This window comes from Trematomus bernacchii, unplaced genomic scaffold (assembly GCF_902827165.1).
Source record: "Trematomus bernacchii unplaced genomic scaffold, fTreBer1.1, whole genome shotgun sequence".
NCBI lineage: Eukaryota > Metazoa > Chordata > Actinopteri > Perciformes > Nototheniidae > Trematomus > Trematomus bernacchii.
Window position 1 is genome coordinate 7,632,741 of NW_022987513.1, and position 26,669 is coordinate 7,659,409.

The following is a 26,669-nucleotide window of genomic DNA, read 5'->3' on the forward strand; positions in this document are numbered from 1 at the left end:
AATCACCTTGAGTTAAGAAAATAATTATTTGAGACATTATAGAACTCATGGGTAATCAGCCACAAGCTAGAAAACCAGTTAAGGCTTAAAGGCTTAAAATATTATATTGTGGAGAAATGATTTGCAGTTAAATAATGGACATGGAGTATATTCCACTAGGATTGGCCAAGGGGTGTGGCTTATGTACAGTAAACTGCACAGCTAGTAGTGTATGATGCCGCAGTCTAAGGATTGTTCTACGTTAATATGCATTGAACTAGAATCTAAAATGTATACTAAGGATGATACAGTATGTTCATAAATACATCAATCTTACATTTAAAGCACAATAACAAAACACTTTCAACAGCTACAGTGAACTGTTTGTGACTGTACAGAAACACGTCATTTATTTTGGATTATTATGGATTGAATTCAAAATACCGCTGTAGTTTCAGTCTTCTTTTATTTTCAAACTTCTGTATCAGTACACTATGCTCCAAAAATGTCAATACATTCTATGTTTCTACTACCCTCATAATAAAAAGTATTTTATTATCCATAGTTATTGTAGTAGTCACTGCATCCCTTTTGTTTTTGTGCAGAATAAGAGCAAGATCTGCTTGAAAGACTTTCAACAACTAGATAAAGATATTTTTCACCCAAACACAGCTAGTGATGTAAAAATGAAATAATTAAGATGTTTTGGAGTATTTCTGCTCTTTTTGTTTTTGCTTTGAGGTGACGTGCCACTCTTGCTTGGCCTGAAGTGCCAGCAGCTGCTTTCCATGTTAACTAGATTGGTTAAGAAGCTGTTTATTTATCTGCTTGTGAAGAGCTGCAACATTCACAGAGAAACCGTTTAATTATGTATTTTATTTTGTTGTGCTGTTGGTCTGTACAGAATATGATAGTATTGGTACCTTAGCTGTATTATACACTTGCTTTTGAAGGACTGTTTTGCTGCTTTGTAAATGCTCACTCTGTATATACTCTTACACTATACATGCTTACAAGTCATACTCACAAGCCCTCATCCGTTGTGTGTGGTGAATTCAACATTGTGGTGTTAGCAAAAGGCAGATTTGAAAAGAAAATGTGATTTGTTCCCCAGTGACTGAATGCTCTGAGCTCACAAGGCAAATTGTAGTAACGGTTGTCGATCAGGAGAAAGCGTAGCAGAGGTTGGGGAGGGTGACGGCTTTTTGTCTTCAATCAGCATTACCACGCCTGTTTAGTTTTTTGTTAAAGCAAAGGAATCCATCAGCAGCCTCCCATGAGAACTGTAAGAAAGCTAATAGCAGGTGGCAGTAGATGTGAAATGGGCCTTTGGACTGGGCAGCCATGAAGAGGATAATGCAGCCATTCAGACTCTCTCTAGCAGGGGCCCCCTTTGTGCCCGGAGCTGACATGCTACTTCGCTGTGGCTCCTGAAAGGTTCCATTTTGTTCAATTTGTCTAAAAGCCGCTGACTTATGTGACAATTTAAAGACTTTGGATGTTAAAGTTTCTTTAACCCACCGACACCTGAATGGCTCTTTTGTCCTGCCCTGTGATCTGTCCCGTCATTCTCACATGATCCTACCCAAAAGAGGAGAGTTGAAAGCTGCAGAGAGGGCACCCTGGCGGGAGCTCCTCACCAGTGACCAGGGCACTCTGAAGAGGCCCAGCCAGATGACTTTAATTCTGTGGAAAATGTGAGAAAAAGAAGGTTGGATTAGGTTCCAAGCTAGTGCCTGTAAATGTGCCCATTTCCACATGAGGCGATACATTATTCAGCAGCCCTGATGGACTGGACTGACTCCACAAGTGAGCCAAATGTGACTCTTGGCTTCTCTTGTTTTTTATAGATGACAGGAAAACACGGTCTGATCCCTGACAAAGCTGACACTTGTCTCACTGCCCTAGATAACAAAGAAGTACTCATTAACTAGTTACGTGTCATTTAAATCCTTTACATATGCTGAGAAGAAAAAGGAATTAAATCACGCTTACTAATCAAAATGTTGCTGTCTTTACATCCAGAAAGGCTCCATTCATCTGGCAGGATGCGCTTAGATATTGAGCTTGTCCCACTCTAAGCAACCCGAATCTGCCATGCCTGCGACCACGCTGGTGGGTGGTCATGTTATTGGATAAGAAGCACCTTTCAGGGCCAGACATGTAACAATATGTTCCCTCTGAAGTCAGAAAAGGGGTCCGACATTACCATGGTGTAAAGCCTCTTTACCAGCAGGGGATATACTGTCAACCTCAATGTCAAAAACCTGCGGAAATATATAGCTTTTTTTACCAAGTTTCAGGTATTTGACATTTCTAATTTCCAAGTGACGAATGTACACAATGCCAGTGATATTCCCCCGGGTGACGTCATTCTGTAATTCTGTGCCAGGCCTTAGAATTGGGAGAGATGAGACAGTCAATGACAGTTATTGGAGAGGGTTGCTGTGCAGTCAGGCATCTTGACATGGATACAGCGACCTCACACACATGAAATGTAGCTCATGTCCACAGAGCCTTGTCCCTCTCTCTGGCTTTTGATTCATTATTACTGGCTAACCATAGAACTGTCCCTGATGCACATGCAGAACACGGGCCGCACAATAGAGGTGTAGTCAACTGTTAAAAGCTATTATGTCTGAAATGAAATGAATACGGAGTCAAGGTAAAGCTGTATACTGTGAAACAATGTCAGGAGTTCAAGGTTTAAATAAAGCCCAGAACTCCTTGGATGATTTAAAATGTCTAAATAAAAGCAAAATATCATTATTTATTTTTATTTTTATTTCCCATGCCACAATAAATCCAATTGTAGCCCAGAAAACAAAGTGAAATAGTGTATTGAATGTCATTGTTGTCTAGCAGAGGGCAGCATAGATCTGCCAGTTCTTAATGCAGAGACCTGTCATTAGTTTTCATAAGGAGGGGCCTTTACTTTTTTGGAATGGAAACGCAATGTTAATGCAAAAATGCAAAACAATGAACTTTGTGGAATGATGCGGAGCGATGCTGAAAGCAGCTGATGCTGAAAGCAGCTGATGCCAGCTATTACAGCAGCAATAGAGCTTGGGATGATTTAAATTACATATCATGTTTTTGCACCAAAATAAGGTAGTCTAAACATTTTATTACAAAATATACAAAATACAACGGGCATACTCACAATGAGGTTAATGGAAGTCACTGCAAAAAACCAGGTTAATAACAAAAATCTTTCTTCTATTAAACAACATTTTTAGTTAAGTGTAATCCATCATTGAAAGATGTCGAAATATACTTCATCATTCATGCATAACACTAATGTAATTATCATTGTTATCAAATATTGATAAGGGTATTATTTCTGAACATTACTTTTATAATTCCACAATAACTGCTGCTTTAACTCTTCTTATTTGAGAGTTCACCTTACATTTCCAGCCTTTTTTTTTACTGTTATCTTTATTTTGCTGAGCCACCATGCGGCCAATCATATGCGAGGACACACTAGGATCATACCATCATGTGAAAGAAGGGTGGGACAGCAGGTGTAGTGGTACAGGCCAGATACACAGAGCGACGGGGAGACGGGGAGCCGGATTTAAATGCAAGCGCGTCGGAAAAAGTCAAGAAATGAGTGAAAACCGAAAAAAGAAGCAGCATCTGGCTGCATTTCAATGATATTGGAGAAAGCAAAGCTGAGTGCAGGATTTGTAAAATGAAAATAACCTTCAGAGCAGGGTTTTATTTTGGTAACCACTCAGGATTTATTGCCAGAGGTGGGAGAAGTTCAGATCTTGTACTTGAGTAAAAGTACCGGAGTGTAGGAATACTCGGTTACAATAAAAAGTCCTGCATTCAAAATGTTACTCAAGTAAAAGTACAAAAGTATTAGCATCAAAATATACTTAAAGTACCACCTGCAGAGGGATCTAGATTCAGGTGTTCTTTTCCCCATAGAGACCGGCTTGCTGCACATTATCCCTTGCATAAAGATAGATTGTGGGTCCCTTATAACATGTTGTACAGTGGAAATAAACATTCTGGTTACCTCAACATCAGGGATCTTATCAATTAAACTCCTTCTGAATCAAACCGTCACGGTAGCCTTACCTTACTAATCCCTCTTAAAATAGAAAAAAACACGTTACTTTACCAGCAGAGAGAAAATGGATTATTAAATTATTAATGTGACTAATTAATAGCTGTTTGATTATTAAGTATTATTCTGTTGATCGATGTCATTACATTTGTTGAAAAGCACATAAGGACTTGTTTAAGACTCGTTTTGTCAAAGTTTAGGACTTGGACTTGACTTGAACTTGCCCATCCTGACTTGAGACTTGACTTGAGACTTGACTTGAGACTTGACTTGGACTTGAGCGCAAAGACTTGAGACTTGACTCTGACTTGAGCGCAAAGACTTGAGACTGGACTCGGACTTGAGCGCAAAGACTTGAGACTGGACTTGGACTTAAGGGCGACTGTGGCTGCGAGGGAGTGCGGTCGTCTTTCAACCAAAAGGTTGTGGGTTCGATCCCAGCCCATGCAGTCAACATGTCGATGTATCCTTGGGCAAGATACTTAACCCTGAGTTGCTCCCGATGGCATGGCCAACGGTGTGTGAATGTGTATGAATGTTAGTTCCTAGAGTAACATACACTGCTCTGTATGAATGGGTGTGAATGGGTGGACGACATGTAGTATGTAAAGCGCTTTGAGGGGTCTTAAAGACTGGATAAAACGCTATATAAGTACAGTCCATTTACCATTTACCATTTTACTTGCAAAACAATGACTTGGTCCCACCTCTGCAATGCACTATACCTAACATTTTTCCACATGTTTATATATACACACCTCATATATTCAGCCTTATGCTTAAAACCTTTTAAAAGTCGGAAATGTAACACCATTTCGCCACAATTGAATGATATATAGTTTAAGCATAATCTATTGACAGCTTTTTGTAACATCCATATGAAGATACTGTATGAGAACACTGTACAATCTGTATGCTTCATAATATATGGTATGTATGTGTGTGGAAATGTTAAGTTCACCCTGAAAGGGTTAACTGGCAGGGATAGCTTGCGCTATGGCTAAGAGGCTGAATTTTTCATGTGGTAATTAAAATGTGTAGGTCAAGTCTCCTATGACACCTATTTCTATTGATATAGGGGAGAGCAGTGGTGCCCTTCTTTAATGCGCCTTCTTCACCCAGCCTGAATTTAAAGGATGAAGGTTGACATTTTCCCCCCGTTTTGTAAATTAATGCAATTGATCCGCCTAACAAGAACAAAGTTAGGTTTCCAAATACTGCATGATAAAGAGATTAAGCCTTCAAATGGCTTTCCAAAGGCAATCTTTAGTGCAAGCCCTAAAGTAAGGGCATTGAACTTTCAATTAGAATTTCTAATAGGCTATTGACTGGAATGTATTAAATGTTGCTACACAGCTATATAGATCCTAAGAGGGGATTTTTCTCGATCCAGGGTACATGACCCCAAAATCCCTCAGAGGGAGATACCCAAACATTCACCACAGTCACCTGACGTGTGTGGTGATTAAGTTAAACATGTGTTTTCTCTCTGTAAATTCACATGGTTGTTATTGTTAATGCTTGATGTGAAGGTGTTTACTTTGAACAGTATTACGTTGGCCTTCCTTTGTAATATATGGTAATTTCAGAAAAGTCTTTTGATCCTTGTATTCTCGTATTTGTGGTCGGGAGTTTTTTTAACTCACTGTCAGCTTAGTTCCGTATTTTTCTTGGTTAAGCTTTGATGTTGCTCCAAGACCTTTTGTTAGTCTTCATTTCCGATTTTCTTCGTATCCAAGCACATGAGCTGTTTCAAATGTTCTGTGATTGATCTCTAGGTCTGAATCCAATTGAAATGCCTTTAATGCCGCATTAACTCTTGTCAAAATATATATTTTGACTTGTCATCCTAATTCAGCATGCTACTCCTAAAACAGTATGGTCAGGGAACAAGACATCTGTTTTTCATTGTCTCTGCATCCCTTTCTTAGATGCCTCTCCCTTTTTCCTTATCCCTGCCATCATTTTCCAGGTCTTTATTTTTCCTAGCCTCTTTTTCTTCCCTATCGCACACGTTTTAGCTGCAGGTGATTATAAGCTTTGAGAACGCTGCATCAGGATACAATTTGTCAGGGCCTAACAACCCATTCTGTTCTGAGGGGGTTAACATTCTGTTTGTGTTACAGTGCATTCAAACTCTAATTAAAACAACATTACATTCCCCATCTGCCAATCTCCCATAATCTTCTTTAATTGCTGTAATTAAACTATATTTACATGTGCAAAATACTTGTAATTTAGCAAATTGCACTCTACTCTCTGCACATTTAATCAGTGGCGCTGCAGTGGAAAAGAGTGATTTCAGTGTTTTGATTTCAGCGGTGGGCTGGATCTGACGGGGTAAGTGGACCTCTGCCTGAGGTCTCGCGGAGGTTAGGAAAACAAGCCATCGGAGCAGTATTGTCATTGGGCTCTGATTGCAGCTCGTGTGGCTAATTATAAGCCTGAGCTCTGCTGTGAGACCAGGCATAGCTGAGGTATGTGTGTTCCTGAGAGCTCCTATGTCCAGTATGTGTGCTTAAACAAGCTTCTCCGGCCTAGTGTGCTGCATTCAAAGCTCACTGCTGCCTGCCTCGTGATTGACATCAACAATCCCTTTTCATTTAGTCAAAATGCAAAGTGAATTTGCAGAGGTGTTGTTGCCAACCAAACAGTGAGAACTGAGATGAGGCGGTAAATACCTTGTGGTTAAACCTGCAGCTGGCTGAGCAACTGCTGCTGAAATAAGCGTCAAAGCGTGGCTCACGCTGAAGAGGAACAGCATGCTTGCTTTCAGATTAATGGTATTAGATAGGGATTAATCTAGAAGAGGGAATTTGTCAAGCTATAGCTTTATATTAGCATCACTAATAAGCTAGTTTTTTAACGCCCAACATCGTATTTTAGAGACTTCCTTGACACTTGTGGTTTATTCAGTCATTACCACTGAGGCCACAGGCTGTCACTCGGACAAGCTGATGTTCATCCTCAGAGATTGTCGTGGGCCGACAGTCCTTAGAAAAGTCTCAGTTAAGCCTTGTCAGTCCCATCAGTGGTGTGTATCTTCTGAATGGCTCCATCGCTTGCCATCTTGACTGTTGCTGAGCAGCTAGCGATAGCCATATCTTCTTGGCCTAATTATATTCCTGTTTGCCTTCCTGGCTGAGAAAAGTCCCAGTCAGGCCAGATGGAACCAGATGGACCGGCTCAGCAGTTTAATGTCCCTCTCAACTCCAGGTATTTTCAGGTGAAGGCAGGTGAAGGCAGATCTGGCAGAAAGAACTGGCGCTGAGGTAATTGGTCAGCTTTTTGAAGAGTTTCTCCTGTCCTGCTAGAGCTGCTTATTAACTTCATGGCAGCAGTATGCACATCATTAGGACATACCACAGAGGAAAGAGAGAGAACTGAAGGGAGATTTTGCAGAAGAGAACTATCTGTACCCAAACACAGCGCTTAGATTCAATGCTTTCTTGATTTCCATTTAAACTCTTTTCCGGGTAGTCGTCCTAATAGAATGTATGCCCTGTTCTTCTAACTGAATTTTAATTGCTCATCCTATTACTGCTAATTTGTGACTGACACACAAGTGATGGTTTCATCTGCTTGCTTTGGATATAAAAGGTTGTCTGTGGCTCTCTGAGCTAGAAAATATGTTTTAAAGGAGAGGAGTAGTAGCCGGCGGGCAGTGCATTGCAAATGTGGTTATAAGATGGACAGAGCCCGGAATCCTCATTAGCTGACACATAGTTCTTCTTAATTAGTTTCCATTCACTGTAATTAGCATGGATGAGGCTAATCATCAGATGTGAAAGCAATCTAACGCTTGGGATACAACGTCCTTGGCCTCACTTTCATGTAAGGTTCACAAACGGTTTTTTTCTTCAGGTGCTGTTATTAAAAATGGCAGCATTTGTCAGCTTTTATTTTTAAAAGGTAATGGTTTATGTCTCTTACAATACCGTTTTGTATAATTAAAGCAAGCAAGGCCAATATCTTGGGTTCAGGTTATGTTAAATCATTTCAACCAATAACCCTTTAGACAGAGTGTGTTTTTGTACAAGGTTTGAAGAATATCTTTCTTCAAACCATCATATCCCAACATGTTCAAGACCTTACATGAAGAAGAGAATGAAGGTGGATATTGCGTTGACAGCGCTGTGACGTTTAAGGCTGTTTTCCCAGATGAAACAGATGTGTGTTGTGTAACATAATAAAACAGGACCACAAGTACAACAAAAACAAGTGATTAAGGATTGTTGGAAGCATCCTCTGGAGCAGAGTGATTGACACTCCCTCTCTTTCTGTCAAGCACTTGAGAGATATTCCTCCCACTAATGTTGCATCTGCTGCCAATCATCCTTTGTCTTCCATTTGTTACCAAGCCTCTATCTTCAAGTCTACAATTTTCCTCGACTTCTTCTTTTTTTTAAACTTCACGTGACTTTCTTATTTATACAAACTCTGAGACCACTGAGTCGAGGCTCATACAGTTGATGCCTAACTGTTTTACACAGGATATGAGTTTTGATTTGATTTTCTTCCTGATGGATTATAGTCTTCTGCTATCTGTGTCTTTATTGATACCAAATCCCACAAGTGATCTCCTCAGATCTTAAATATGTATCCACTCACCACAAAATGTCCTTGCTCCTAATCTTTTGGCCGCAGTCAAAAGGATGTCCAATCCAGGATAGTGAAGTCTGATTTTCCCGTAGTGCTGAGGGCGCTTTCTCCTTCACTCAGCCGCTCAGTGCTGTAGATTCTTCCCTGATCTAAAGCAGAACCCTGCTTAACCCGTCCACTCCATCCTATTACGGTAGTCATTGTTTAAGACTGAAAAGATCTGCATGGGCTCATGGTAAATGGCATGTGAATAGAGCAAACAGTATCACATTTCTGGCATTTTAACATCTTTCTATCATTCCCTCATTTCTCTGTCTCTTTCATAATATGCGTTTGCTTTCCTGCAGGCTGGATCTTTTTTTATGAAATGGAGTGTTTGGCATGAACTTTTGCCATATGCCTGTAGATTTGCCAAAAAGTATTCAGAGCAGCTCTTTTCTTTTGCCAAGTATTTGGCCATCTGCTTAAGTCTTTAACCAGCAGCATCTAGGGACTTCATCAAGCTTGAACTGTGAAGTCAAATGGTTTTCTTCAGCTCCCAAATCAAGCTAGGCACTGCTGTGCAGATTTACTGCACTGGCAGATCCAAGCAATGACACATATATTTTATATTGCCGTCCATAGTTGCATTTATAGGATTTCCACTTAATGACAGCTAGGTTTTCCCAGTGCTGTTTTTATGTGGTTCAAATGAATTTGTAGTTAAATAAGACAAAGTAGTCCCTTCTGAATCCAAATCCCCTTTAAAATTAACATTTAGCAGACAGGAACTCCATCTTTGTTACTTTGATGGTAAGTGTTAAGTATCTACTGTACAAATGAGACAAATAGCTGAAACAGCTGCAATAGTCATTTCCCAAAGATGCTTTACTAGCTCTGACTCAAGTTTCTACGGGCCACACCGCCACATGCACACTGAGGATTTTAAAGCAGGAGAATGCTGAATAATGGGCTGCTCATCAAACTGGCAAAGAAGGGGAGATAGCTTTTCTATGGGGGTGGGGTTCATTATGCGGTGCACAGGACACCATTATTAGCCCCATTACACACACTGACAGCTGCACATTCATTCTCCTATACCTGCTTTTTAAAGCCACCCATAAATAATGAGGGCTGCAGCTTGCCTCGTCTTGGAGGAAGGGAAAAAGGTCATTATAGACCCGGCCTCCATTTGTCAAAATTATTTGATAATCTCAGGTCACAAGGAGGGTTTTTGCTTTAGCTAATTGTAGAACGGACCACTGAACATAAATTTCCATTAGCAATAATTTGTAGCTCTCTGCAGATTGTGACCCTATCTGCTCTTTGTTTTGTCCATTAGTGACAGCAGCAGACACACTGCAGAGGGGACTGTGGGTAATCTAGAAAGCCTGGGTGTTAAGCAAAAATGATGTCATAAGGCAAACTAATAATTCTTCATACATTATCATATAGATTGTTGAATATAGATTGTATAAAACTGAAGCTACTACATTGTAGATTTGCTCTCACTCCATTGTGATGTAGAGGTCACGGTGCTCTCCTGGTTAAATGTGCTCTGACTGGTAATCGGTGGAGCTGTGCAGTATAATTACCCCAGCTTTTATCAGAATGACCTCTCTGACAAACTTCCCTGGTGGAAGGAGACACCTGAGAGCCTCCACACTTCCTATCTGGCCTTGTTTTATCGAAAAGGCCCCGCCTGAATGGATAATAGAGCCCCTGTTCTCCCAACAGACGGATAATGGAGGGTGGAGTGGTCCTCTTTGGCAGACTACTGCCTCTTCCGTGCACTAGAGAAACCAATACTGAGGCTATCGGCTGATATATGACACTAATACACAGGCTGACTGGGGCCCTAAACAGAAAAGAAGGATTGTTCCAACTTTCGACTGGCTGTAGGATCCATGACTCACAGGTACCGCACTGTCTGGCCCCTGAGACCGCTCTAATTGCTTTACATCTGTACAAAGGTTTCTTGTAATCGGGCCTTCTGCCTCCATTTGTCTTCCTTTCAGTCTTCTAGTGAAGGCCTTAATTGGTCTTAGTGGGGCTTTTTTTCCAGTTAGCTCCTGGGCCTGTGCTAGTAGAAGACTTTACCTCAGGGGCTGTGGGCTTTGCTGTCTGCTAGTGGTTTGGGAGGTTGCAGAAGAGAGGAAGTCAATACTTATTTTACCTTTAACACTATAATTAATGTTCTCCTGACAAGCAGTTTCCCCCCCCCAAAGCTCAACATGGGGGGGCTGGGCTCCAGGGATCCACACAAGAATCAAGACTTGTACAGCTTTGTAAGAAAACCTCCCTTGCAGTCTCCTGTGGCCAATCGACATTTGCTGAGGATCCAATTCTATTTTTTTTTGTATTGTTAGTGTACGTGCTGTCAGGCACATTTCAAAGTGGAGAAGAGCATAGCTACAAGTGTTGGTATTACAAAATGTTTTTCAAATATTTTCATTCTAAGCTTTGGATTTTGTTAACAAAAGCAACATATGAGTACGCATTTTTCTCGGTCAAAAAAACTGTTTTTATTTCTCACTATGCATTTCATAGACTTGCAGTTGACATTGAAAATTCATGGTCGGTATGTTCTACAAATAATTTGGTTAGTGTCTTTATTCATTAAAGCCAATGTTTGAGATGACCTTATATCTCTCTATTTCAGTTCTTAATTGTTGGTAGTTCTATGAAAACATATCACTGGTGCCCTAAAATAAGATAATGGAGGTGTTTGGTGCATTTTTTTATGTTGCTAACCCAACATTTATTTTCTCCCGAAATGCCTACCCAGGACTCTAATCTCAACCCAGACACATGGTTAGGGTGCTTACAGCTGTATAAAAGTATACCCTTACTCTGGATGTGAGTGAATTATTAGTGTGCATTAGTTCTGAGGAAGTCTGTTAGTCATCAAGCTCGTCCCGTCTCTATTTGCTTTCATTAAACTACTAAGTAGTCATGAAGTGAAGAGCTGCTGTAAACCGAGGCAGATTCCCACAGCGTAATGTGACCTGCCTCTCTTTATCTGACTAGACCCCGTTCACACTTGTCTTGGCCTAGAGATAACATCTCATGTACACTGCTCCACAAACCACATTTAAGATAACATGACATGTTCCTGGCTCTGTACTTGCATTCTCCTCTTAACACAAGATTATATAAAATGTTATTCTCGCTTAACGTTCCCAATATGCAGTTGATGTTTTTTTTTTTAACTTTCATTAGAGAGAAATGTACATAATCTACCACAACAACAGTTTTTGGCAACAAATCTTCTTGTCTGGAATGAATTTGAGATGGCATGATTTGACGGTACAGAAACGATTCTCTTGAATCAGCTGCACATTTTTTAGCTGCTCTTTTTTCTCTGTGATTTAAAAATACAGAATGAGCTAATGTCAGTAGTGTGGCACAGGAGTTTGGTGTCGTGAGCTCTCCTCTGCTAGGTTCTGCTCTGCGGTGCTCCCTGCATTTCCTGCTGACTGACTGATATGGAGCTTTTCTGCCAGAGCTTAAATAGCAGCTGTACGCGTCCAGCTGCTCCCTGCCACGCTCCACTTCTCCCCAGATGGCTTCGAGACGTTCCAGCAGCCCTCCGGAGGAGCGCTCATGAGAAAAGTGTTATGGAGTGGCTCTCTGAAACACCAGGGAGCATCCCTCGCCACACCACAGCCACCCTCCTCCTCCTTCTTCAACCCCCGGGCCTAACGCCCAAATCAGGAGAGGGCTCGTTTGCCAACTTACCAACGGGAGGCAGCACAGATGGTAGTGTCCGCAGCATAGGCCAGCATGCATTAGGGCCTGGGGGGGGCATCCTGGAGAGAGCACATGCCATGCCTGGCCTGGGATGCCACTGATATCCCTCAGGACGAGCTCTCCCTGGCCCTGAGCAGACGACCAGCAAGAGCCTGGCAAGCTCTGCTCAGCCCAGAGATGCTGGAGTGAAATGTTTCTCTTTACCCACATGGGCTTCTTTGATAAGTGGGTTGTGTCAGAGCACTGCCAACCCAAGGACCGATTTCAAAGTCATTGTAATTTTCCTAGAACACTAAGTGTTAATATATGATGTCAGCTGTAGGGCTCCAGGGCAACAGTCTCTTATCTTGGCACAGTCTTAAAGTGATGAATGGTCTATCGACTTCACACCACTGAAGAAAACCGCAGGGTTCACTTCAACCATGACATTGCCCACAGAGATAATATCCTGTTTAACATATCCTGCAATCGCGCTATTCTGAACATATATTTAGTTTGAATGTATGCAGAGGAGATGTTGACCACTGGAGGCACTTTCCAATTTCTGCTTAATATCAATCATTCAAATTGTGTTCAAATATATTTTAGCCCAATATCAAAATGTTCACATTTATGTCAGGGGGCTTTTGCAGATTGTAGCATACAACACCCTCTGTACTTAAAGAAAAACATAAGTACTATAAGTAGAGTCCATGACAATGCAATTTCTTATTGCTGTTATTTTTGCCACCAGAAGATTTATTTTTCAACATTTCTATAAGTCACCTACTGAAACTTTATTCTCTTTTCCCACCTTGTTTCTCCCTTCCTCACCAACCTTTTACTCCCTGGCCAGAGAAGGATAGTGTGCTTCAGGGATGGATGCGGGACTGCTATTGCTCCCACCAGGGGAGGGGGGGTCCTTGCTCTGCTGACCTCACTGTTATCCTTGTCGTGACAGGAAACATACATCATAGTGGGGCCTCTAATGCGAAACACATTCTGCCACAACTTGATCAAAGCCAGGCTGCCTGGACAACAAAGTGCCCTGTAATGCCATATTTTGACCATATAATTGGAGAGTAATTACGGCTGACAAAACACTCCTGTGATTTTCTCTCTCTCCCTCCTCCAGTGTCTTTGGTCTGTAAGAAAGCCCAGAGAGGGTTTGTCATAAACTATGTGGGAGTGCTGAGTTGGCTTGAAAGCTCTTGAGTGGGGCTGAGGGTAGGTCAGTTTTTATTGGAGCATGATCGCTTATTCAGAGACACTGTAACAACACACGAGGGTAGCAGTAACCAGTGGCCTAGAAAAACACCAGTGCACCACATGACAGCTGACCCCAAAAAAAGCTGTGGTCTCCAACTCTTTCTACTTAACATGGATTTAGTCTATTTTCTTGTTGCTGTTAACAGTCAACTTAAATGGCAAATGTAGAGCGCAGACCTCCCCAAAGGCCGCCAATGGTGCGTTCACTGCTCCTCGGATAGTCCCACTTCCAGATGTGAAAATCGTTCTTCTGACTTTTGCATATGAATGACCCCCGAGTCATAATGTAGAACAAATATATAAGCTTAAGGGCTGTATGTTATTGCTTTGAGCATTTTGACAACACATTGATATCTGTTTTCAATTGTTGTAACAATTTGAAGTTGCATTCACATTCCTTTTCACATTCAGGAACCAATTGTTCCTATTATTCCGACACCAGATGAATGTATTGCCCTTTGGACCATGATACACCATTCATCCAAGTGTAAAAAAGCTTTAGCAGAAGTAAAGATGGCTATAAGCCGGTTTTCTCATTTCGGTAAGCGCTAAAACCAGTTATTCCTAGGAAAACATTTGTAATCATTACTTGTCTTTCAATTCACAATACATCAAACAAAAATCACATGATACATTGCAAGAGAGCCTACTTCCAAAATCAAAGTTCCACATTGGCAATCACAGTTTGACAGAATGTTTGCAAACTGCTATTGGTTTCAAGGAGCAGAACAAGCCGTCATCACTACATTCCTTTTATTGCACTTATCTCTGGTCAACTGCAATCCATGAGCTGTCCTTCAGTTGAGTTGAGTCCTGTGATATTGTGGAACTACCTGGCATGTTGACAGGCTGTTGACTACTGAAAAGTGAGAGAGAAAGCTTTTGTTTTTAAGAAAACTGAGGAGCCTGCAAAAACATCAACAAGAATTGTCATGTTTGAGACACTGTATTTATAATTTTCTCACCAAAGATGTGCAGATATGGAATTTATTTTGAGCTGGGAGCTCTGCCTCAGACAGCCTCAGTCTACTTATCTCTGACAAGTATGAATGTGTATTTGTCAGGGGTTAAATCAGGCTTTGGGGGACAAAGGTGGGCTGGACTAATTTGAACCCTGACTGCTCTGCTGGTACTGTGGGAGGTGGTGGATGTCAGATGGCTTGTCTGTGGCTTCCAGCCTGCTATCGTGCTCTACCACTTAGCATGCTAATTAATCCTAACCAAAGGGCTGCGTCAGTCACCCCACGCTCCGCCAGGGACGCTCCCACTGGGCTCATCCTGCTTTAATTGAGCACGTTTTTCAGAAGCCCGCTGTCCCTGGGATTACATTAGATCCCTCTAATTCACCCAGCCTGCCACCGGCGTGGGCAAAGTGAACGAGAGAGGGAGGGAGTGGGATGAGACGTTGAGCTGGGAAATGTATAAATAAACCAAACAAACAAACAAAAAACCAGACTGAGTGTTTATTAACACCCCTGGGATGAAAAAGGAGGTGAGTGCAGGAAATCATTAGCGCAGGAGAGTCAAACTAGGCTCGTTTGATCTTGCTGATGGAGGAGCAAATGTAATTTAGCGCGCTGCGAGTAATTTGTTTTAGCAGTTAGCATGGGTTCCTTTTAATTTCATTTTGCCTTGCATCAGTCTTTCAAATTAAATATTTTTATTTTGTACAAAGCGGATCTTTGTCAGCCTGGCGGCTCAAAGACCAGCCCTCAACAACAACTAATGTTTATTCATCTGCGCTTGTTTGCATGTGTGCTAGACAGAATCTTGACAGGAGTGTGCAGTGTCGGCTTTTATTTGAGCATTTCTGTATAATGAGGCAACTCTGATGTACACTGCGACAGCTAGCAAATCATAGTAGGAGAATAACAAAGTGTTTTTGTCATTGCAGCTCTAATTATTTGGAAGACGGTGCTGAAGCGTCTGCATCTGTTTTGGTGTCTCACCTTATGTTCTCATTCTTACTGAAAGTTGTTGACTGTGCAGTCTGTTTATGAAATCAAGACACCATTGTCAAACTCGGGTAATGAAACAGTTCCCAACTAATAATGCCCAGCAATCGAAATACAGTATATTATGTAAACTAAATAGACTGACATAGGGTGTGGCTTCTCACATAATTGTTTAGAGATAAAATATTCATGTTTAATTCATGGAGGAGCACCAAGGGGGTGACCTCACATCTATGAGACGTGATGCAGTGAAAGAGCAAAAAGGTGAAGTTTATCTCGGCCTGTCAGGGTGTTGCTATTTAATTGCTGCTCCCACCCGTGACTCAGGGGAGGCCTTCCCTTGCATCGGGGCCAGATAGTCTCCGCCTGGGTGAGTGGGGAAGAGAAGGTCTTATCAGCAGGAGATGCCTTGGACACCGTTGCTTGAAGGCACCTTATCAGGCCTGTGGTCACACCGTGTGGAGCCCGAGCCCCTGCTGGCAGCAGAGATGTGAGATGCCCTTCTCTGTTAACAGAGAAGCAGGCAAACCAAAAGGGATCCTTTTGCCAATGTAATGCAGTCTACGGAAACATGGGCAGCCATTTTGAATGCATGGGGAGCATTTACTCAGACTTCCGGTGTTCTAATATAATGCCTTTTACTTTGAAGATATATCTAAAACAAACACCTTACAACTTCTAAAAATAAATAACCGATAATTCTTACCTAAGTGATTTCAAACCTTTCCAAGGCAACGTATTCCTAGCTGCCATTACAGACTGATGAACAGTCTGTGCTCTAATGTGGGAGAGCTGAGGGAACTCAGTATCAGCTGTGTCCCTGGCAGAGCCTGCAGGGGTTGTTAGCGTTGACAGTGGCAGCCTTTATGCATCAGACTTCCAGGCGGGTTGTTGGCAGAGCCGGGCAGTTTCTCTCAGACGGGCGTCAGCTGGCTGCGAGCCTCACAGCGTTCTCCTCCTCCTCCTCCTGCACCTTGCTCTCCTTCCCATCATGGCAGACCTAAAGAAAGAGCTTTATGGAGCCCCATAATGATATGTGGCGAATATGCAGCACCGGGGTGGTTGTTAACGGCAGCAGCTGCGCAGATAGCCTGGATGATGGGAAATCAGTGGGACCTCATTTTAGTTTGCCAGTATGAATATTAATGGCTCGTTTCCAGGCCATGGCTAATGATGAGGAAAATTCCCTAATAAAAACTTGATGTGATGGGCAACGACCCGCAGGGTCACTGGAGACAGTCAAAGTTAATAGTGTGCCATCAGGTGTGAGGAGTTAAGTGATTAGAGGCACAGAACCTAATCCTGATGTTTTTCTCCCCCCTCAGCTATGAGTCAGTGTAGAGGGAGGGAGGGCTGGAAATGGGGGGTGAGAGGAGGTTTATATCTTGACGACAAAGGGTTTCTGCCTGTTGTCAGCATACATAAAGCTATGAATGTAACGCGTTTTATTAGAGGCTGCAGACAGAGATAGTTGCTTTATTGCACGTTATATTATCATATAGAAATATACATATACAGTGTATACAAACCAGCAGTACCATTTTGTTTTTTCAAAACCAAAAGTGACAGAAGAGAATGGAACAAGTTCGCTGAACGATACATTTTTAGGGGACCAAAATGAAATGTGCCTGTTTAATTCCATCTAGTCAGCTGTACAAAACTTCCTCCTGACAGCACTTTCTACAGAAATACATTTTGACTAAATGATACAAAGGAAATTCTGCTTCTTTAGGAGCATGCCACAAACTGATTGTTTATGCGTGCGGCCTGATTGCTGTAATGAAGATGCCAGATCACATCACTTTTAATGTGTAGCATGTGGGGTACTTAAAATACACACCGAGAGGATTCATCTCAGGGGAGTTCCCATAACCGTACAAACAATGCAATTTGATGTATGTAATTATCTCAAAATCCTTCTATTAATCGTTGATTAATCCAGCATCTGCTCTGTGCCTCAGTCCCCTATTGGCTTATGGAAACAGTGCAAGAGTGGGATCAGGCAAGGTGTGTGTTTGTGGGCGTTTGTGTATGTGCCCACACTGGTGTGCTGCAGCTGTGTGTTGTTCTTTTCCATTTCTATCAGATAGCCAGTAAACACTTCCCACCTCCAGGCGCCTGTAGCCAGGAAAGCCACACCAATGATTCTAGACGGAGACACACTGAACTTGCTTGTATAACAATGGATTTTTAAGAAAGCAAAGTACTGCACCTCTCTGTTCCTTCCTCCCTACCCTGGTCCTTGTCAGGTGTGTATGTGTTGGTGGGTGGGTGGATGGCACTGATCAACAGAGAGCTTTACCCTGAGGCAATATCTGTTTTTGCCAAGCATCAGTTCAGTAGTACACTGACACATCTTCGCTTGAGTTAAATGTCCTACCTTCCTCCACTCTGAAGAAAGCAACATACACCTCTTGAATGTCTCCGGAACATATCGTTTCATCCCAGGCATCTGGAAGTATGTCATTCTGTCTGTGTATCTGCTTTTCAGACAGCGCTCCTTGTCACTTCTCTGCTCACACCTCAACATGGAGTCCCTTTGCAGACAGTGAACAGCCACCTCTCCAATGTGACATTGTTGATGCTATTTTTACTGTGTAAATCGTTAGAGGTTTAGCAATGTGGAACTAATGTTAGGAAGATTCAGGTTTAGTTAATGGTCTCAAACTTTCTTTCACTAAAGTTTGGCACTGTCCAGTGAAATAAAACATAAACAATTGTACTGTAGAGTATTTGAATGAAAGGTCATGGACCATAACATTTTTATTATTTTATGAAAATATTTACTTTTCTGCAATCCTCCCCCAAAATGGTCTATCCTTTGAGAAGTGAGAAGAATCCAGAGTTTGCGGTCAAATTGAATTTCTACTGGATAAAGTTGAACATTTGAAGGGAAATTGCATTCAGATGTTGGCCTGCTGCATTTGGCCAGCGCTGCGCATGTGGATCAGACCTGGTTATATTAGTCCAGACAGAAGTCTGATCCTCCCTGACGATACATTCTTGGCTAATGAAAGAGGCCTTTGCCGTATATGACTGTATGGACTGTCTCAAACACTCAAGCTGTGCTGCTTTCTTTTCCTAGGGATTTTTTTGAGGTCTTCTCTTTCCAACCACACTTTTATATGACAGTTTGACATCAAGCAGACGCTGTGGAAATGAGATGTTCGATGTCATCGCCTCAGAATCCTGCTTATTTTAATGATCTGTCCCAGTCAGGCATGTCATGTTGAATTTCCTTCCACCGCATGGACTTTAGGTGTATTTACTCAACTGATTTGAATGAATATCTTTTTATAAAAACATGTGTCTGCTGGAATTATATCTAGTTTATTTCATGTTTACTACAGTCTGAAGTGACTTGAGCATTGTGACAGTTGGGCATGTGTGTGTTTGATTCACAGTCATAATGAACTCAAAAAAAGTGCCAGTCTGTCATGTGGCAGTGGACAAAGGAAAAGCTATTTTTTTTCCGAAAGTCTTTCAAGAGGGGATCATTATTAATTTCACCAGTGACAATGGGTGAATGATCTACAGTACATGAAGCTAAGTTGAAAACAACGGGCATGTTGGTGTTTCCATTCAACAAACTGAACCATATCATTGCCTATTTTTCCTATAAAAGTCTTGATTTAATGTAGCCAAGTCGTGTCTATTTTTGTTTCTGTTTTATAAGAAAGTTTTATGTGAGTTTATTGTATACGGGGCCTGCTGCTCCAGCTCTGTGTGCCAAAGCAGGTGCTGTGTAGCAAACCCTGAGCTCATCAGTCTCCTCCTGCCCGGCTCTATTTGTTGTTCCTCAATTCACAGTGGCGGGACTGGCAGACTGTGTAATGTGTGGGTGAGAAAGGGAGAGGGATACGGGAGGTGTGAGTGGGGGATTTGAGAATAAGCATGGCACAGATCCCCATTTCTCCATGCTGCTCTTCCTCTATTCCCCATGAATAATGCGGCACAGCCTCTACCCAGCGGTAGGCCAGGCATGCCGCCATATCAAGCCGTGGTGGAGAGTGAGGCGACCAGCTTGGAGAGTCTGGGCTCAGTCATATTCTAGCCCCACAAACCCCCACCCCCCCTCAACCTGCAGAGAGAAGCACTGGGCTCCAAGATGGCAATCAAGGCTTGATTTGCCAACACATTTCCAATGATTAAAATGTAATTAGCACAAGCGAGCACCTCCTCCCCAGCTAATTTCCACGCACGCTGTGACAGGCAGGCGGTCGGCGGCACCAAGGCCCCAGCAGCAGATGGAGGAGGATGCCGCGGGAGGGGGGGAAAACCATTTTGCCATGTGACTGTTTGCTGCAAAAAACCATCAGGGCGCGCAGCTATATCAGGAAGGAGCTGTTAGGAGGAGGGAACGAGGAGCCCTCGACAACAGCACATCAAATCGGCACTGTCATGGCTGACCCTGGCAATGACGGCCATCCTTCATGCTGTCTTTCCAGCTCCCGGGCATGCAGGCAGCTTGGCTTCTTCCCTTGGCTTTAACCCCCTCAGCCATCCTGCAGGACAACCTGGCTCAGGCTGATAAACAGACACCTCCCTCTGTGCAACGGGGCGCTTTAATGAAGCCCATATCAACCATAATTAATTCTAAGGTCATGGATGGCAACCACGATAACCTGAGGCTAACCTCACTCATGGGGGCGACAATACGCATCCGTTACAGTTATAGATAGATTCCATTTTAGAAATTATTAGATTAGAGACGACATTTAAGACGGGGGAAGCCAAACTATAATAAGCCAGTTAAACACACTGTTTGCCTTCAGAATGATCCGTTAAGTCATTTGTGTTCTTAATTGACTTAACATCTGTTAGTAATTGTGAACCAGTGGATTTCCAGAAGGTTATGTTAAAAAAGGGAACATGGCGTACCAGCATTGCACGCATCCCTCTGTGATGTGGTTACCTCTTTAGTACAGACGCTTTTCTGCGGGCAGCTCTAGCCAAAATACTTTTGGTGAGCCCTGCTGTTATGGACAATAGCATAGCTGCATCATTTCGAATTCGGCCCATGGCTCCTTATGCTCCTCTTGTATCGGGCCACTATTACTCTCAGCTGGAGAGGATTTAGGACAAGAATAATTTACTCCTACTTTCAGACCAATATAAACAAAAGGCTCAATGCTTGGATAGAGCGTAGGGAAATGTGTAAGTGCACTCAGCCAAAAGAGAGGCCCGCGTGAGAGCTTGGGCAATCAGAAGTGCTCCGGATACAGGCCAACATCAACAGCTCTTAGAGCTGACGCTAATGTTTGACATTCCTGCGTTACTTAAACCTAACACTGGGGTCTAGCTGTACAGTATAATGCTGGCCCTGTGTAAATAGCAGTGGGTCTGGGTAGAGTATCACTTTTCTTTGTCTGCCCCCTCCCAGGACTAATGGTTTCCTTATTGTACATGAATGTTGCTTTAAATAAGACCCATTTCCTACCGCCTGTCAGAGAGCTAACACCACTGATATCAATAGCACTATTGTTGTTGTGTTTTTCATCTCTTCTGTATAATCTATTTCATTTGAAATCTTTGACATATGTCTTTTCATTAGACATGGCCTCGCAGGATTGGTAAAAAGTGTTTTTGACATTACAGTTAACCATAGCTCTGCAGATTTATATACTCAGCCGTCAGTAGCAATAACAGAATTGTTGAGCTCATGCTTACCTCCAAAAACACTACCATGCCTCAGTTATTAATGATGAGGTGTTGCAATCATTCATGTCGTTTCCATGCAAAGCCGAGACTTTTTAGCTTTCCGTCTCTGTTTCTAATGGAACAGTCAGTAAGTGGAAATACAAGCGCAACGATTCCAGATATGCAGGGATTCTTCTCCCCCGCCTCTGGTTGCTTTATGCATGAGGCAACGCATTAGTTCACTATGATCACTTATCAGTGAGTGACAGCTTCGACTTGTTTATATGCCTGAGATGTGTTTTTTTATCTTTTAGAGATGTTATTATTTGTTACTTTCATCTCTATACTCAAGCGGTGAGTTCAAGGGAGCTCGGCGTAAGGACGATCAAATTGCCTGCCCTTGTCTGTCAGGTCTGATCTCAGGAATTGTTACTTTGCTCATTATAAAGGTATTTCCATTTTATTAAGTTGTCCCTTTTTTTCACCCTTTGTCGCTCTTGGAAATTTGCATACCTCTATTCCTAGGGAAAAAAAATAATGACAGCAATTTCTTTTCTTTTCTCTCCACCACTAGCCGTGTGAGTGCTTCGTTTAGTGGCACCTGCGAAAGCGACAGGCGCAGAGATGAGAAGTGAAAGAGAGCAGTTGATTAAATCATCATCAAGTCGCAGCACAGAAAGTCAATTCTGCTTGCCGTCTACAATGATATCCTTTTATCTTAAAGTAATGAGCTATGGCACTTTTGCATCGGGTAATACGATGAGTTCCATTAGCATGTTCCATTTGCTTCACAAGCAAGGGCAAGTCATTCCAGCCGGCTTCTATCTTGGCAATCAAAGCAATTGGCTGCACAGCCAGCGAACAGCGAAAGGAGGGAGAGTGGAAAAGAAAGGGAACACAAGAAAGAAAGGCTGGTAGAGTTTTTTTTATGGATCACAACACAGTGGAAAAACTCAAATGATGTCCATTATTGGAACCCCTCGCATGCCTGTGTTCCCGGGTGTGTAGTGTGCACAGGCAGAGCAGCAGCTAATGAGTGCTCGGTCGCATTACTGTTGTAACGTTTTGAGAGGCCTGAATACATAGAAGCAGTTGAGACGGCTAATGCTCATCAGATCCTGTCTGCTGTTGCATTAGTCAGTCCTCTGCAGCAGGACGAAAAAAAGGATAAATGGCCAACACGCCTATTTATTTACAAGCTAGAATAGATGTGCAAAAATATACTTGGTGTGTAGCTTTCTGTATTACACCAACATTCACATGTAATCAGAATCTGCTATCTTTCATTGTCGTTATTTACTCTTCTACCTGGCAATCTATGGGGTGACTGGATCTCTGCACACTGTATTAAAATGGGGGATGGAAGGTTGTGGGTTGTGGAGAAAGAGAGTGAGGGAGAAATTGAGAGCAGGAAAACGTCTGAGGAGTGTTTGCCCAGTGCGTTTATTGCCTCTGCATAATTTATGAGCTGCTGGAGCTGACCATCATGGCAGTGTGCCGCGGGCGGCCCCTGGGGCCATGTGGGACAGGCCTGTAAATTGGATGCTATGCTCCTGCTGAGCTCGCAAGGCCCCTTTTTCACCATCCAGCCACAGAAACAGACCAGCCACGATCCCAGCCAGCTACCTTTGAGCTCTGCAGGGTCCCAGATCAGCAAAAAACAAGAGATGGAAGAAAAAAAAGAGAAATGGCAGGGCCTTCTGTCGCTCAATCCCTGAGCTGTCAATCATTTCACCCCCTTTACTCACTCCCTCCCTACTTTAATCGACACCCACCATCCCCTCCCTGCACTCCCTGTCCCCCCCGCCTACACACATACACACACTGTGCCAACCCCTGCCCATATTCCCCCCCAGTGCCTTCTTCATTACCGACTCCAGTGCTTCTCTGCACCTCAGCCATATGCACAACGTTGAGGGCCGCCAGTCACCCAGCATCACACTAATTAGTTGATAAAGAATTAAGTGGACCTTGAAATTGAAATGGAAAGAAAAATGAAATCCAACCACTTTTTTCCTCCCTCCATTACAAAGTTTCCTTCCTCTACTTGTCATTTCTCTATTCCCAGCCTCAAGCAGGAACACACATCATGGAATTATAATTCTGGTGGCGGTTCGTGTTTTGAGATTCCGAATTTCACATAGGTTTCAATGTTAACAAGGGCACGGCTGCTCGTGAGAAATTAGCTTTTTTTCCCATTCCCGTGCTTGTGTCAGCTAATGAAGTGATCTGATGATATTCAGCCACTGAGTATGAGTATGTGATAAGTTTGGCATTAAAGTGCTGATAAGATATGCATACATTTGCAAAAGTGAATTAAAATATACTCTGGGATTGAAACTGATACAGTCCAAGCAGGGTCTGTAATAATATAAGAATGTAGACATATTTTCAGCTTTGCCTTTCTCTTTCTTTTGCAGTGTGACACCGAGAGTGACCAAGACGACAAGGTAAGTCTGCCCTTCACTGGGATTTGTAATGTGCTATTGAATGTGCCTCGATCATTTCAGACGTCCTTTACAGTATGTGGTTTCAATAAGATGCACATATAATAATTTCTTAAAGGTCCCATGTTTTGGCCATTTCTACTGATCATATTTCCATTGTTGAGGTCTACTAGAATAGATTTACATTGTGCAATTTTCCAAACTCACATTGGTTTCTCATACAGCATCTCTGTATAGTATGTGTATTCACCAGGTATTGCGAGGCTCGTTGCGAGGCTCGTTGCGAGGCTCGTTGCGAGGCTCGTTGCGAGGCTCATTGCTGCTCGTTGCTGCTCGCCGCTGCTGCGAGCTGCTGCGAGCTGCTGCGAGGAGCGGACAGGTTTCCGGGTCGGCGATACAGCGAGAACAAGCGAAACTCATCCTGAGCACACACAAACACTCACAGCCGAAGTAAAAACAATAAGTGTGGCTTGATATTGAGTAAGAAAAAGGTTTATAATGCTGTGAGAATGGGTCTGCGGAGAGCATTTCCCCGCGATCCCAACTCGTCTATTACCAGCGTTTACCAGCCAAGGGATCCTGGTGTGTGAGGTGCTCCGCGGATTGGTCCATTTGTTGTTGATTTGGGTGTTCACACGTCACAGAACCCAGGAAGCAAACAATGGAAAATGAAAAATCTCCAACGAGGCGTTCTGGGGCAGCATAGACAGGTATTTTCTGTGTTAGAGTTTTACTCGCTACAGGGTGTACTTTGAGGGTTTGTGACTCTGCAGACCGTTTACATGCAGACAAACCTTCATAACACACAAGGGGACGGGTAATAACCGGAAAAGCATGACATGGGCCCTTTAAGGGCTGAGAATGTAATGTAATTAGAATTAAACATCCTGTTAATAAGTATGAGAAAGCCTTAATTAGCTGCGCATTAATTATAAATGACTTAATGATGTGAAAAATCTAAATCGAACTGTTCTGGATTTTTAGGATTTAGATCACATTTAAATGAGACTGCTGTGACAGCTTGGGTACACGCTGTATCTTTGCCTAAACTCTATACCCCATATCAAAGTATTAAGTACAGTGTTTGTGTTAGTATATCTTCATCCACATCTATCCCTCTATTTATTATTTGACCTTCCTGCCTGTCTGTTCCTCGAGACACACTCTTCCTAATTAGAATTACACGTTCCCTTTATTGCTAATAACACCTCCTACTATCAAGATATATAGCTTGTTCCTTTGATGTAATACCGTCGTATATTTGCTTTAAGGTTAATCATTCTGGTTACTCTTTTTTTAGAACAATTTTACCGGGAAAAATCAATAAATGCAGGGAAACACAATAGGTCACAGACAACCAAGTTCTACAGGTTAAAAGTGTTCAAGATGTCAATAGAAGCAATCAGATCAATTTCTATGTTGGACTAGCAAAGGTTTTGCTTCAGGGTGGCGTTTGGGAACGATCATAAAACTCAAGAGGTTTCTTGCACTCTTGAGCATGATCTGTGCAGGAAATGTGTCTGCATAAGGCTGATGGTGGCCCCTGGGGACGGTTATAGTGTCACATACTGTATATTGGTATGTGTTAACTCTTCACTGTAAAAGCACACTCCCTTTTTTACAAACACTTGTTATTGCTTAACCCTTTAGTTTATGGAAGTGGGGTCTTCATTTGTGTCTATTTTTGTATGCTCCATTATTCATTATTTTCAACAGTCTCTTTAAGATGTGGAGTTCAGCCTGATTCACCCAAATATGTTTTATGTCCACTAAAACATCATGGCGTAAGGTATACCTACATTGTTTTGAATAATGGTTGCCACATTTGGTCAATATTTTATAGATTATAATAGACACTAAGTGCTTGTATGTTTTTTATATATTCACAGTTTCTCCATTACCAATATCAAGGTAATAACAGTTTAGGCCTACCTCATAGATTCAAAGAGCAGCCATATAATCCAATGACTTCCAACGAGAGATCGAGATCCACTCTAATGATTTAGTAATGCCATTTGCTTGTGGTGTTTAGACTGTGCAGCAAATTGAGTCATTACTCAGTGTTGTCGATTTAAATTGCTCCTGTCTCGGTGGCAATTCCTTTTTGTTCCAGGAAGAGAAGGAGAGAGAGCATGGTTAGCTGTATTCCCCCAAGTGACTGTATTAATTCAGCCTGGCTCACGTTACGCTCCTGATGAACAGCGCCGACTACACCTTCCTGTCATTGATTAATTGTGTGTTAAAGTAACAGAGGAGTGAATTAGTAAATAGGGGACCCCTATGACAGGGGCTGACTCGTGTGTTCTTCCTCAATGTGAGGGAGTAATTGGAGCTCCCGCTCAACACTTTTTCTCCCTCCGCAGTCCACGTCACCTCTGCCACTATCTGCACCTGCCAGGCGCCGGGCACGCATACGCTCACTGCCACTGTTGTCATTTGCATTCTGTGGGCGACACGGTCTACTTTACAGAAGGACGGGGGAGAGCAGAGTCGCTTTAATGGGTCAAATGTATTCAGATGAGGACAAACGTGGCTTATTTAGTTTCCCTTCAAAAGCAGGAAATGGAAAAAGTGTTCCCGGGAGAAATCATGTTCTGCCTAGTGTAGGCCTCTGCCGTGTCGGCGGGAGCTGCCAGCCTCCGATAAGAGACAGCTATTCGCATCTCAGAGTGTGTGCACACAATCCTGCTCGCGTGTTCGTGTGTGGAAACTGTCAGAGCCTTTGCTCATTATAAAGTGACCTGTAGGACGGGCCCTCTCCAACATGACATGTTAATGACATAGTGGGAGACAGGTAGGAGGCAGGCTCACTGCAGTCACTCGTCACACAACACTGGTATTATTAGCTCTATACGCGTTATTATTAGCATCTCTGCTTAGGCCCCCATTAGCAAGTAAAGGCTCTACCTTGCCTTGCCAGAATCAAGCATCCAATCAGAACTCAGATAGTGAGAACGGAAACACTAAGTGTCATCAATTTAACAG

General features: G+C 42.5%; 1 protein-coding gene across 1 annotated transcript in view; it reads left to right on the forward strand.

Moving 5' to 3' along the window:
• The window catches only part of auts2a (activator of transcription and developmental regulator AUTS2 a), a 276,189-nt gene that overhangs the window by 155,117 nt on the left and 94,403 nt on the right, over window positions 1-26,669 (forward strand). The window contains 1 exon segment of the mRNA XM_034114083.1: window positions 23,658-23,687. Within this exon segment, the coding sequence (XP_033969974.1) occupies window positions 23,658-23,687 (30 nt within the window).